Here is a 15,034-nt window from a genome sequence, read left to right as displayed (position 1 = left end):
TGGACTGACACAGTGGCTTTAACAATGGGCTGAAACAAAGCAACAACTGTGACAATGGCACAGGACCAGGCAGTGTTTCATTCTGCTGTACTTAGGATCGCTAGGAGTTGGAACCGACTCAATGGCACCTAACAACGATAACAACGAAAGACTCAAAATGACAGCAAACCATTTGTAACTTGAGACAACCCAACATGTCTCTTATTTGGAAGAAAGTATAGATCTAAAACCAGAAATTCATGATTATTTTTGTTAGGAACTGAAAATAATATTCAAGTGGGAAAAAACTAAGCAAAAGCACACACATGCAAAACACAAAACCAGCTATCATTCATTTTTCAAAAACATTTCATTAAGTAACCATTTTAGAGGAGAAAATCATCAATATCTACTCAGAATCTACACCTCCATGTTTCTAAGAAATCTCCCTGTTATCAGCAGTTTCTGACAGGATCATCAACTGTTTGCCCTTGAGGTATTTTCTTTTTGTCATATCTTGCTTGCCCATGGCAGGATAATAAATACTACTCCATGCTAAGAAACAACAAAAAAAAAGAAACAAGTGAGGAAGAATTTGCGATCATTTTTCCTTGTTTGAACCAATATATTATTCCCAGTCTTTGGAAATTAAAGAAGTAATAATTATTGCAGTATTTAAATCACCATGTATGTCTTGCATCTCACCGCCAAAACGATTTAAAATAGGACAGGGAAAAAGGGGTAAGGACATGAAACAATCCATTAATTGGTTGAAAAAATGATCTATCATCTCCTCTTTAACCAAAGTCATGAATACTATTACATCCTTCTCTAATTGCATTATAGAAATTGAACAATCAGTGAGATGCCCCAATTGTCATGGACAAAATTCTGCAATCCAGCTCTACAAGTCTTTAAAGTAAGGGGAAAGAACATAGAGCTATTCTAAGGAAATAAAATCCTGTAGGATAATGTAAAGTTGGTTTCTTCAAGATAACGCTGCATTTTTTATTCTAAGACCCTTGAGAGCAAGTACTTTTAATTAAATATTGATCAGTACTCTTTTCTTTATTCCTCAGCAAACAGGATACAGACACCATAAAACCAGCTGCCATCAAGTCAATTCCAACTCTTAGTGACCTCGTGTGTTTTTGAGTAGAACTACGTTCCATAGGGTTTTCATGGCTGTGATCTTTCAAAAGTAGATTGCCAGGCCTTTCTCCCGAGTTGCCTATGGGTGGATTTGAATTGCCAACCTTTCAGTGAGTTGCCAAGCACACAATCATTTGTGTCACCTAGGAGCTATACATGCATATAGACAGCTTAAGGGTCTGTACTTCTTCCCCTGGCTTGGCAGGTGCTGTCATTGTGTGCTGTCAAGTTGATTCTAACTCATAGTGACCCTACAGGACAGAATAGAACTGCCCTGTATGGTTTCATAGGCTGTAAATCTTTACAGGAGCAAATCACCAGGTCTTTTCTCTCGTGGAGCCTCCAGTGGATCTGAACGTCTCTGACCTTCGAGTTAGCACCTGAGTGCTTAATCACTGCACCATCAAGGCTCTACAGCTGTGGTTATATACTGTGACCAATGGCAAGCAGGTGACCAGGTTTGCATTGCTTGCATTCTAACACTCCTAGTCCCACTGCACCATCCTCAGTCTCTCAGCACTGAACCTTTGGCCCAAAGTGACGCCAAGAACCAACAGAGGTGCCACCCCACTTGGGTCACTGAAGCTACACCCCCAACCAGCTCACAGTAAAGTATCTGTATGTCAAAAGTTGGAGGGATATTTTCCAGATTGGCTCCTAGATTCCTGATTGGCAAGTAGTTTCCACTAGCAGCTAAACACTAGTCTAACACATCCCAACAGTTAAAACCCAAGGGAAGCCATACCCGGTACTAGCGCGAAACCAAAAAAAAAAAAAAAACTCGTAGCTATTGAGTCGATTCCGACTCATAGGGACCCTAGAGGGCAGAGTAGAACTGCCCCATAGGGTTTCCAAGGAGCAGCAGGTGGATTTGGACTGTCAACCTTTTGGTTAGTGGCTGAGCTCTTAACCACTGTACCACTATACCTGTAAAATTCCACTTTTCCCCATGCTCTTGCTTTTGCTTAGAGTCCATCACTTGGTAGCCACTACTAAGGCTATCTCCTGTTGACATAATCATGGCATATAAGCCAAGCCAATCACCATACTGAAGAAATTATTCCATCCAGTTTTTTTAATTTATTCTGATTTTTTCTTCACTCTCCTTACCAGAGATGCTTTTTCTCAAAAGAAATGGCTTCTTCTTATGCTTTAAGAATGAGGAAAAGTCATTTACTCAATATGAAATATTACATTGAAAATTCTGAACAACTTTGAAAGACAGATAAATGCGTTTTAGTTTGTCTAAAGATTATAACCCTAGGGTTCTAGTCATAAATGTACCTTCAATTCAGTGTCATTAACTCAGACTTTGAGCCCAAGTTCCTCTTCTAAGAATGAGGAATAGTGTATTTCATGTCAGAAATCCCAGAATACTTTGTAAAGCACAAATTTCTACACACAATGTACCGTAACTTAACTTTATTTCCCTGTATTGCTCTCACAGACCCATATACACCTGAGACAACAAAAACAAGTTGAATAAATGATTTGTAGAGACCATTATATTTTTCCAAGTATTTTTTTCAGTATTATCTAATTCTCAAAACCACAGTAAAGGTGGTAAGACAACTATAATGAAACACATTTTACAAAATGAAGAAACTGAGACCCAGAGAGACGGTGGGCTCTGCCCCAAGCCACGTGGCTAGTTAGTGGCAGAGGAATGACAACCACGCAAGTTCCCTCATTTCCAGTGCAGTAATCTTGTTATCCTGGACTCTAAGATTCATTATATGGGAAGAAATAACTTGCACAGAATCAATAATAATTTACAATTAAGGCAAGATAAATGACCTACTGCACCAGTTTTTTTTTTCTAGTTTGATGAGGAAAATTAATAATTAATATATTCTGCTTAAAATTTTAAATAGCCAATACCAAGATATTAAAAAAAAAAAAAACCTGCAGGTACTCATAAAGAATAAGGAAACCCACATGAGCCAGCACCTTCCTGACTTACTCTGCTCATTATCTTTTAAATACAGTATTTTGGAAGACGTTGTTCCCCACTACAAATCAATGGAATGTAAAGGTCTGACTTCACATTACCAACTCATGTCTCACTTCAGAGTGAATTTCTTCTTGTTTGATAAATGGAAAAATGCAGAAGTAACCACAGTCTTACACACGTTGTTTTCAGAGAGGACTCTTGAACGGTTTGGGTTTTGATAGAACTAAACTAAACCATTCTCCCAAAATAAAGATATCTTTCAAGCTTCTACTTTTGTACACAGTTTGTACTCCTAATAGAGCCTTAAGCCCCAGACAGGTCGATGTGAATTCCCTGGGGAATCTTGGCTACTCAAAACTGTACCATACAGAAGACTGTATAAACAGAGCTACAGGCGCTCCGAAGAACACACACGCACCCAAATAAAAACACAAAAGCGATTCTGTGTGTGTGCGCGCGCGCGCGTGTGTGTTTTATGGAAGCTCATCCACCATTTCAAGTTACTTAAGTAAAAGTTCCTTTCACATCACAGGCTAGGCAGGGGCTCCAGGGAAGCCCCTATCCTCACGTTAACCCAGGTCCTCATCCTAAAACGCCTCGGTCCTTGATCGAGCTACTGCGCAGATTCCAGCACAGGAGGCGCTGGCGATCGGTGTTCGCCTCCTCTGGCTTAGCGTGCTTTGGAACGACCAGCGCCTCCTTTTCACACCCTTCCCGGAACGTTTTTGCACTTTGCAAGGGTCTGACCCAGGCCTCTAGTCTCCCCCTCCCTGCTCGCGGCCAAGATGAGTCTGAGCCGCGACTGAACCGACATGCAGGAGAAGTGGGCCCCCTCCAGCCCGCCGGGTGGTCGCCCCCACTCCATCCCTGGGCTAGGGGGTTGGAACCGCTGGGGTGGGGCGGGCGGCGGCGCGAGGCCGGCGACTCCACGCTATCTCCGCAGCCTGACGCCTTCCCGCCTCCACCTCGGCCCGGCTCCGTTCCCGCCCCTGAGCGGAAAGCTTGGGTGAGAGTGGAAAAGGGAGGAAGTGAGGCAGCGTGCGTGTGCTAGGCGTGAGTGCAGACACACACAGGGTAGATAGGTACTGAAAACCCCGCCTCTCTCCCAACTCCCTCCTCGGACCAGCCGCAGCTCGGGCGCTCCGGGTCCCCGCGCGCCGGGACAATGCTCCCGCAGGCAGCCTGAGTGCCCGCGCCGTATCCGCGAGCGCGCGTCCCGTCGACGCCCGGCCTCTTCATTCTCCGCCCATCCCGACCCCGTCCCAAAGGGCCTCCGGGACCGCCCTGGGGACGGAGGGTACCCCGGGCCGGGCGCCCGCAGACTCGGTCCCCCGCGCCCTCGCTCCGCGCCGCCACCGCTCACCTGTTCAGCACTTTGCGGATCCTCTGGCGCACGCTGGCCCGGGAAGAGGCGGACAGGCTCCCGCCGCCGCCGCCGCCGCTGCCCTCGGCCGGCAGGTTCTCGATGGTGGTCACCACATGGTTCGGCGGGGCTGGCGGCGGCGACTGCAGCGGCTGCTGCGGCGGCTCGGGGGGGATCATCGCGGCGGAGGCGGCGGCGCGGCGGCGATCAGAACGCAGCCGGGCGCATCCTGCGCCGGCTCCGGGCCCGGGAACGCGCAGAGGACCCGGCCGGGCGGCCGCGGCCCGGGGAGGCGGTGCTGCCTGCGAAGCGGCGAGGCGGGGAGACCCCCACCGCTACCGCTGCCACCGCCGCCCAGCCCGCCACTCACTCCTCTCTGGCGGCCGTGCCGGCACCCCCGCGCCGGTGCCGCCGCCGCCTCCTGCCCTGGCTCTGCCTGAGCGGGGTCCCCAAGTCCTGGCACGCCCCGTGGAGTGGCTGCGGAGAGAGTCGCGCGGGGGCGTGGGGAGGTCTGTGGGTTCGAGGTACCCCTACAGGGAGAGGGAAAAAGAATGGAGGGCCTCCTCTCCCGATGCTGAGGTCTTCTCGGGGCAAGCGGCGGCAGTTGTGCTGGCGCCGCCTCAGCCTGCCCGCCGCTCGCTCGCTCGCTCGCTCGGAAAACTGCCGTCTGTGTCTCACGGAGTGAGAGACCGAGAGTGAACCCTGAAAGCCGGGCGGGGGCGCCGCGGCGGCGACGAAGGGGGGCGAGGGCGGGGAAACGCACGCTCTGCTCTCGCCAGAGGGCGCTCCCGAGGTCCCTTAGTGCCCCTACTCTCTTCTAACTAGTCCACAGATAGGGAAGCCCAACATCTGGGTTTAGGCGAAGAGGTTTTTGTTTTGTTTTTTTAATTGAGCGGACTGGAGATGGATCCTCCTTCCGAAGTTGGAAGGGAATTTCTCGCACCTGCGAGGCGCCTCCGAATCCAGCACCACCAGCCCGGGACAGCGGCAGGGCTCCTGAGCAGGCGCCGGCCCCGCATTAGAAAACAAAACTCCAGTATCCTAAATGTTACAACTGCTCTCATCGTAATGGGCTTGGAAGAAATGGGAGAAGAAAACAACTCACGAAAAATTCACTCTGGGAACTGAGAAAAGCATATTAGACCAACTCAAAACGTCTCTGTTCAGGGCGATGTAACGCCGCCAAAGGATCACAGGCAGACTTGAGTTCCAATGCGCCTCTGAAACTTACCAGCAAAGTGACCCTAAGCAATCTACTGAGACGCTTATTCCTCTGTGCAATGGGGCTAATCATGTCTTTCTCCTGGGATTGTTGTATGAGTTAAATGAGGTAAACCACCCAGCAGGAGGCCCTGATGTCGTCTTCATTGGTGCTTATGACCAGAGGCTCTCCGTTCCCCAAAAGGAAAGCCCTATGTCTCTAGCACAGAAATCTGAAACCTGAACGCGACCATATTTCTACCAAAGGAACTAACTCTGTCTCAGGCATCTCCTATACCTATTAATCCAAACCCTAATTAATAATTGAGATACATTTTTCACATTTTCCTTTATCTTTATTGCCTGGATAGGGATCTTACAGTGAAAAATGATGTGCTCTTTAAAATTTTCCCATTTCAGGACAATACGTGGTATTATTTGCCCTGAGTATATGTTTATTTACACAAAGGCATGCTAATACCGCCCCCGAATCCAAAAGCGCTGAAAGGCCACCCCAAAAAAAAAAAAAAAAAACTCGTGGTAGAGTTTACGGCAGAGAAAGGGGCTGGGCAGAAAATAACATTCAGGAAAGGAATGGACTATGATCAGCAGAGGGGGGAAAGGGAAGAGAGGATAAAAAGAGGATGGATTGTTCGGTTAAGCAGTAAGCTCACATCCCCTTTAACAGTGTTGGGGGTCTGTTTGGGTTTTTGTTTTGTTTTTAACATCAAAAACCTGAGAAAACAAGTATCCAAAAACCTCTCCAGTTTATGTTTCAATTTGTTTAAAACCCAAATACTACCTGAAATATCCCTGAAGTCTTTTTCTACAAAAAAAGAAATAAATAGCCCAAATTAGAACGTGTTTCCTTTTGTAATTAACACTTTGTGGTACTCTTTATCAACAATCCTTTATTCTCAGCTTTTTCCACTTCAGAGTTGCACAGGACGCTGAAGAGTTGTGACAAACAGAACTAAGGTTTCTAATTTTGTAAGCAAGAGTTCACAATGCGTTTGCCCTTGGGGCCCCCACCAAATGTAAGAGACGTGAATAAAATACACCTCAGCTGAACCTGGCAGCGCGTATCCTGATAGGAGTCTCTCTATTAAAACAATATTTACGGTAATTTCAGGTGTCTGGCTGGAATGACTGGTTACCTTACCCTCTTCCTTCACATTTGGCTTGCTTCCTTTGAATGTCTGCATTGCCTTCTAGTCATTTCTCTAGAGGGGTTATTGAATCCAAATGATCTAAGTCTCCATTGAGACAGGAAAGGAGAAAACCAAGATGAGAGAGTAACAAGTAAGAGCTGTAAAATGTCACTCCCGCTGGTAGAAAAGGCCTCAACGCAGTCTCACGCAGTTTTTATCATTTCACACTGTAGAGGCGATACAGCATTGGGTCCCTTTCTTACGCCCTGATTCCTTGCTCCATGCTTGTCTCCTAAAAAGTAGCTAAGTAGCATTAGAGAGAGGAGAACAGCTGTCATGAGTGCAGGTGTCACAGTAGGATGTCTGACATGGACTTCAACAGAAACGAGGTGGAGAAAGCCTGTTTCCCTTTCCCACTGCAAGAGCCTTGTCTGTCACCTTGGCCTCAAAATCTATGCTCCGTCTCTGAACCAAAGGATGACGGGTGAAAGCTCCAAGTAGGAGATCTGTATGCAGTTTATTAGTCCAGGGCCTCACTGCTTAGTTATCACTCCTGGGTCATTAGTGGTTAGTGGCACAGTGCTGTTACAAAACACTCACTCCACGAAGAATTTTGCCACACTTGCCATGACATCACTAGAGCTTCCCTTAAGGTACACACTCATTCTGTTTATGGATTCCTTCAGGAAGCAAAAGTTGGCACTCTGTTATACCTTCTTAAGTGTTGCCCATTTTGAAGACATTTCCACTCAGGGAAGAGTGAAGCTTGCCTGTGTTGTAGACCTGAGAGTCACCATACATTTTGCGTCAGTTTAGAATAGAGTGCACCTGTGTATTGTATTCAATAAAAGCTTCAGAGTCTTGCTTCAAAAGTGATTGATGATCCTCCCCAAATTGCTGAACAGTTGCCTGGAATGACTGGTGTTGCTGCAAATGCCCAGTGGCCCATATGTTTCCCTTATGTCATTCTCGTAACCTTTTTCTGACTCTCCTAAGTCTGGCTGAATCCACTCAGCACACAGTACTACATGTATGGCATCTAGAATAACTGAGCTTTTTTTTTTTCACATAATTGAACTCATACAGGAGAGAAGAAAGAAAGGCTAGTGGAAAATATGTGGAGAGGGGGAAGAGAAGAGAAGTAGAATGGATAGGTCTTATCCAAGAAATGTATAAAACAATTAGGAGATCAAAGGACTTCTATGAGCACGCCTCATCAAGAAAGAACACTCTGTGGACAACATTAGTGATCTAAAATATACAGACAAAGCAGAGAAACAGACAATAGGCAACAGAGCTCAAAGACTGTTTTTACTCCTTTTTTCTGTTTATTTCTGTAACTTCTTAATTTTGTATTTTGGAAACATATTCCTTTGGGAGAAACTCAGAATACTGTTTGTAGGATTATTTGTAAGCTGTTGCTGAGAAAGACAGGGAGTTAGAGAAGGCGATTAGCATCACTAGTTGTGAAGAAGGCATAACTGCAGGGTCAGATAACATTTTGATAGGTTTACAATTTCTAAGTATTATTTGTAAATTGTTCCATTTCCAAAAACATAGAAAGTCTCTATCAACAGAAAGCTTTCCATGTGCACTGATGCAGCAGTATCAGTTTCCTCTAAATGGGTCAGGATTATTTTAATATCCCAAGATATTAGCCAGAAGTCTGTGAATGATACTTCAGGAACTCTCACTATTTTAAATAGAATCAGTTATGAATTATCTGTGTATAGGGGAACAAAACCCTCATAAGCTGCAGTTATGATTTTTAACCAATGACTTTAATATTCTCTCCTCTAAATATTTTCATCCACAAAAATATTGCTGCAAAATTTAGGGTAAAATTTTAGTGACTGTTGTGTGGAATTTATACACTGACTTCTCCGTAACTAAGTAGGTAGCATATTATTATAGGAACCGGAGCCAAAAAAAATCCCAGGTCCAGTTCCAATTCTATTATTGACTAACGGGTAATTTTAGTCAATTCTCTTAAACTTTCTATGCCTCAGTTTCCTAATCACTAGAAACAGGAATAATAATATGTATCTTTTTTATCAGGATAGACATATAGATTAGCAATAATATACATGGTTTTATATATATATGTCTGGAGTGAAAGTTATGTCTAAAATAATTGTCCCCAGGGTATACACCTAGGAACGGAGTTGCTGGGTCGTATGGTCATATGCATGTGATGGAATTGCTGGTACTGGAATAACTTCCCCCCCATGAACAATTTTAAAAGCTGTGTAAAATGTTGGATGATAGCCAATGTAAGGCTATGATCCTTGAGAGTAACGAGTAAGAAATGAAACACATTAGGTGATTCATTTCAGCTTTCCCTGTGTTCATTCCAGCTGTCACCGTGAGGGGATTTTCCAAACCAAAGTACAAGGAAAGAGTGCCCGGTCAGAGAGTGGCGTCTCACTGGGTAGAAGAGACAGAGATCAGAGTTCAGAGATGCGAAGGAAACTGGGATTTGGTGGGCGGAGTTCCCGAAAGGAGGGGCCAAGAGAAAGAGCCTCAAAAATCTGCATAAAATTTATTCTCAGAGCCAATCCCTAAGCTTAAATGAACATGGCAAAACTCTGGAAGGCCCAGCAAAGAAAGCTGCTGGGAAGTTAGAGAGCTGAGCAGAGACTTCAAAGGCTGCACTGTGCTGGGAGGGATAGAGGTTGGTGTTTCACCCAGACATGGCAGAGAGCACTTTCTGAACTCTCAGACATTTGGATAAGACATGAAAAAAGGCCACATCGTAAGTATGAAAGACTATGCTCCGTAGGGGTTTCAGTAGCTGGTTTTTCAGAAGTCAGGCCTTTCTTCTAAGGCAGCCAAGCTCATTAACAGCTTGTGCCACCCAAGAACTGCATATGGGGCCGCCATGAGTTAGACTTGACTTGACAGCAACTGGTTGTTTTTTTGTTTTTGTTTTAAGTATAAAGACAATGTTCTGGCAGCAAGGTCTTTGCCCTAAAAATAAGGCCAAAACAATAAACCTTCCATAACAGAGCCCAAAACCAAACCCCAAAATGATGAAGGTGGTGCACTAGTGTTTTGACTGCCTTCTAGAATAAAACTTAATAGTCTTCTGAGGAAGATACCATCAGCCAGAATTTCTACAACCTATATTCACAATATCCAGCAATTAATCAAAAATTACTGTAGGCGCAAAGAAACTATGTAAGGTGACCAATAATCTAGAGCAGGGGTTAGCAGATGTTTTCAGAGAAGGATCAGGTCATAAATATTCTAGGATCTGCAGGCCATATAGTTTGTATGGTAACTACTCAACTTTAACTCTACCATTGCAGCGCAAATGCAGCCATAGACAATAGGCAAATGAACGACTGTGACTGTGTTTCAATAAAACTTTATGTATGCAGGGACACTGAAATCTGAATTTGTTATCATTTTCACATATCAAGAAATATTATTCTTCTTTTGATTTTTTTAATCAGTTAAAAATGTAAAAACTATTCTTAGCTTGTGGGCTGTACAATATCAGACTAATACCTTTATGAATATAGATGCAAACATTCTCAACAAATTGCTAGCAAATCAAATCCAACAACATATAAAAAGAATTATACACCATGACCAAGTGGGATTTATCCCGGGACTACAAAGTTTGTTTAACTTCTGAAAATCAACTAATGTGACACGCCATATTGATAGAATAAAGGAAAAAAAAAAAAAACCTAAGAAGTGTAACTTGCTTCACAAAAATGTTCTACTTCCTTTCCTATGATTCTAGGGTAGGAGGAGAATAGAAATGTAAATTCTAGGCAGAAGAATCAAACTTTTTTTTTTTCCTCCATTGAGTTCTTGGTGTTGTTGCGGCCCCTTTCTGAGAAGACGTAGCTAAGGGTGAAAAGTAAGGGAACAGAGCTGCAACTGTTTCTTATTTCAGCTAAGCATACTACTATATATATACATATATATATATGTATAGCTAAACATAGTCACAGTAAATTTGCAAGTGAATTCATTAATTGCTGATTGTTCTTCCATTCTCTAGAGATATCTATCTTTTCTTCATTGAGTAACCTTTAATTTCCCAACAGATAAATTCAGCTACAATCTAAAAACACCTTGTCTTTTACTAGTTCTCAGTTGCTGTAGAATTGACTCCAACTCATGCCGACCCCATATGTGTCACAGGAGAACTGTGTTCCGTAGGATTTTCAGTGGCTGATTTTTTTTCAGAAGTAGATTGCCAGACCTTTCTTCTGAGTTGCCCCTGGGTGAACTCAAACTTCCAAACTAAGCACATTGAGCACTTGCACCACCTGGGACTCTTTGCCTTTTAAGTTAACATTAAATGAGAGAATAATATTAAAAAATGCGCAACCATTTTCTAGTTAACATCCTTTGGCAACAAGGTAGACAAAGTAGAAAAATTGCAGCATTTTTTTCATTTTATTCATCAAAGCTTAAGTATGGTTGGGTTTACTCTTTCAGCTGGATGCAGTAGATTTTCCTTTTCCTTTTAAGATTGTGCAATCATCTTACTTTGATTTTATTGACCCCTAGAATTTAAAGTAAATGGTAATAATCTCATATTGGGTATCTTTCAAAACTGAATTGTTGAACTTTGGAAATGCAAATTGTTTACCTCCAACCCAGGAATAATTTCTATCCTTTTTGTAAACTCTTTTTATTTTTTTAAATCATTTCTACTTATTTTTTCTGATAAATATACCAAAAATATATTTGTGGTATTTTTATTTACTAGGAAACTCAAATGGGAGTCTAACTTTGTGCCTAGCTCCCATTTCTTATTTTGTGACTCAGACATAAACACACCATACTATCTCTATGGTAATAAACTTTGTAGAGATCAGAAGCCTTACTAAAGGCCAATATCTCCCATGGCAAAGCAAGCTAGAGCTAAGCTTTGGGAAGGTCAGAAGACACCATAACCATTAGTCACTTGGATACTAATCCAGTCCTAAAATAGTGCCTCTATCATCCAGCGCTGAACTTTATGCAAAAAAGAAAAACCAAATAACAACAAAAACAAAACAACCCCCTTCAAAAAAAAAAAAAAAAGCAGCATCGATGTTTTATTTAGGGCCAGTGTAAATGCCACAGATTTATAAACCAACCAAAAAAACCAAACCCACTGCCGTCAAGTCAATTCTGACTCATAACAACCCTATAGGACAGACCAGAACTACCCCATAGGGTTTCCAAGGAGCCGCTGGTGGATTCGAACTGCTGACCTTTTGATTAGCAGCTGAGCTCTTAACCACTGCACCGCCAGGGCTTCTGTGTTGGTACCAAGTCTTGAGGCAAACTAATACCACTGCATTACTTAGTACATACATACCTACATATTTACTTTGTATGTAAGTACAGTCTTACATACTGTGGACATGTTGTCAGGGGAGATCAGTCCCAGGAGAAGGATATCATGCTTCGTAAAGTACAGGGTCAGAGGAAAAGAGGAAGACCCTCAACGAGATGGATTAACAGCAATTGTAAGGATGGTGCAGGACTGGGCAGTGTTTCGTTCTGTTGCACATAGGGTCATAATGAGTCGGAACCACCTTGACAACACTTAACAACAAGGTTATTTTTTCTCAGTTTCTTGGGGAAATTTGTTTACATTATCAATTATTTCCTGAATATGAAACCTCTTCCTTGTCCTGCACATAGTCAAATATGCTGAAGTATTACCAATTTTAAAAATGATACCGTCTCTAGAGGCTATGTGACCCTCCTATTCTCATCACCCTCTCAAAGCCAGTCTTGAGATTGCTAAATCATTATCCCAATCTTCTCACCTGCCCTCCACTCCTCAACCAATCTAGCTTCTGTCCAATTGCTTTACATAAATTTCTCATAAAGATTGTTAATGATCTCCATGTCATCAAACTCAACGACATTTTTACTCCTCAGCTTTTAACAATGTTGATCAATCCCTCATTATAAAACAAACTCTCCTAATGAATCCCATCATGACCCACATTTTCGTGGGTTTCCTTCAACTTGTTTTGTTTTTCTTTTTGATTTTTCATGTTCATCCTTCCTTACCCAGACATTAAATATCACAGTTCCTCAAGTCTCAGTCTCAAGACTTCTTCCTTGTCAAGCTATATGCTTTCTCTAGAAAAGCTTGTATCATCTATATGTCTAATGGCTGCCTAAGAGAGAGGCTTTAACTTATCCACTTAGCAACAAAGCAACCATGAGCCTCAGGCAAAAACAGATGTCCAGTGGTCCCATACTTTTTATTGATTATCCCCAAACTCATCTACGAAGCTAATCTCATATGTCACATCCCAGATCTTTATCTTCAAAGCCCCAAGTCTTCTAAGTCCTCAAGCATCACACAGATGTAATGATAGTTATTGTTGTTGTTGTTAGGTGCCATCAAGTCAGTTCCAACTCGTAGCAACCCTGTGTACAACAGAATAAAACACTGCCCAGCCCTGCACCATGCCCACAATCACTGTTACACTTGAGCACATTGTTGCAGCCACTGTGTCAATTCATGTCGTTGAGGGTCTTCCTCTTTTTTGTTGACTCTGTAATTTACCAAGCATGATGTCCTTCTCTAGGGGCTGATCTCCCCTCACAACATGTCCAGGGTCTATAAGGCATAGTCTTGCCGTCTTGCTTCTAAGAAGCATGCTGGTTTTACTTCTTCCAAAACAGATTTGCTCATCTTTTGGCAATCCACAGTATATTCAATATTCCTTGCCAATGCCACAATTCAAAGATGTCAATTCTTCTTAGGTCTTCCTTACTCATTGTTCAACTTTCGCGTGTATATGATGCAGTTGAAAATACCATGACTTGGGTCAGGCGCACCCTAGTCTTCAAGGTGACATCTTTGCTTTTTAATACTTTAAAGAGGTCTTTTTGCAGCAGATTTGCCCAATGCAATGCATCTTTTAATTTCTCGATTGCTGCTTCCACGGGTGTTGATTGCGGATCCAAGTAAAATGAAATCCTTGACAACTTCAGTCTGTTCTGTGCTTATCATGATGTTGCTTACTGGTCCAGTTGTGAGGATTTTTGTTTTCTTTATGTTGAGGTGTAATCCATATTGAAGGCTGTGGTCTTTGATCTGCATCAGTAAGTGCTTCAAGTCCTCTTCCCTTCCAGCAAGCAAGGTTGTGTCATCTGCATACGCAGGTTTTTAATGAGTCTTCCACCAATCCTGATCCCCCATTCGCCTTCATATAGTCCAGCTTTTCAGATTGTTTGCTCAGCATACAGATTGACTAGGTCAGGTGAAAGGTGTAACTCTGACCCACACTTTTCCTGACTTTAAACCACACAGTATCTTCTCATTCTGTCTGAACAATTGCCTCTTGATCTATGTACAGGTTCCTCATGAGCACAATTAAGTATTCTGGAATTCCCATTCTTAGCAATGTTATCCATAATTTGTTATGATCCACACAGTTGAATGCCTTTGCATAGTCAATAAAACACAGGTAAACATCTTTCTAGTATTCTCTGCTTTCAACCAAGATCCACCTGACATCAGCAATGATATCCCTGGTTCCACATCCTCTTCTGAATCTGGCCTGAATTTCTGGCAGTTCCCTGACGACATACTGCTGCAGCCATTTTTGAATGATCTTCAGCAAAATTTTACTTGCATGTGATGTCAAAGATATCATTCGATAATTTCCGCATTTGGCTGGATCACTTTTCTTGTGAATAGGCATAAATACGGATCTATTCCAGTTGGTGGCCAGGTAGCTGTCTTCCAAATTTCTTAGCATAGATGAGCTAGCACTTCCAGTACTGAATTTGTTCATTGAAACATCTCAATTGGTAGTCCATTAATTCCAAGAGCCTTCTTTTTCACCAATGCCTTCAGTGCAGCTTGGACTTCTTCCTTCGGCACCATCGGTTCCTGATCATATGCAGGGACAGTTAAGCATCCTTTAATCTGACCTAAATTTTTACCTCTCCTACATCTTTAATCTTTCAGTAATACCTTTGAGAACTCATGATATGTTTTCAGAAAACTTTTCCACCCTGCATCTTTACCTTTTTACCGTAATTTAAATCTTAATATCCCCTGAATATCTACTTTCCTTTCAGCCCGTTCGCGTGGTTGCTGCTTTTTTTTCTTACATCCTACTTACCTTTGGAGCAGAAGATAGGTAACCTCTTGCTCCCTGTTGCGACTTTCACACCATTTCTCCTCGCACTTCCTTAAAAATTCCACATCTTTTGAAATTCATGGCATTACATTGACAAACTGCT

The 15,034-nt window shown here is 42.8% G+C and overlaps 1 protein-coding gene across 1 annotated transcript in view; it reads right to left on the bottom strand.

Moving 5' to 3' along the window:
* The window catches only part of SLC35F1 (solute carrier family 35 member F1), a 544,808-nt gene extending 539,296 nt beyond the window's left edge, over positions 1-5,512 (bottom strand). Inside the window, exons 1-3 of the mRNA XM_064294807.1 lie at positions 5,392-5,512; positions 4,695-5,219; positions 4,460-4,612 (exon numbers count right to left, since the gene is read on the bottom strand). Coding sequence (XP_064150877.1) covers positions 4,460-4,612; positions 4,695-5,219; positions 5,392-5,512 — 799 coding nt within the window. The remainder of the gene's footprint in view (positions 1-4,459; positions 4,613-4,694; positions 5,220-5,391) is intronic.
* Positions 5,513-15,034: the final 9,522 nt, after the last annotated feature.

This window comes from Loxodonta africana, chromosome 1 (assembly GCF_030014295.1).
Source record: "Loxodonta africana isolate mLoxAfr1 chromosome 1, mLoxAfr1.hap2, whole genome shotgun sequence".
NCBI classification, from domain to species: Eukaryota; Metazoa; Chordata; class Mammalia; order Proboscidea; family Elephantidae; genus Loxodonta; species Loxodonta africana.
The sequence above is the reverse complement of the archived record's forward strand: the minus strand, read 5'-3'. Positions and strand labels throughout refer to the sequence as shown.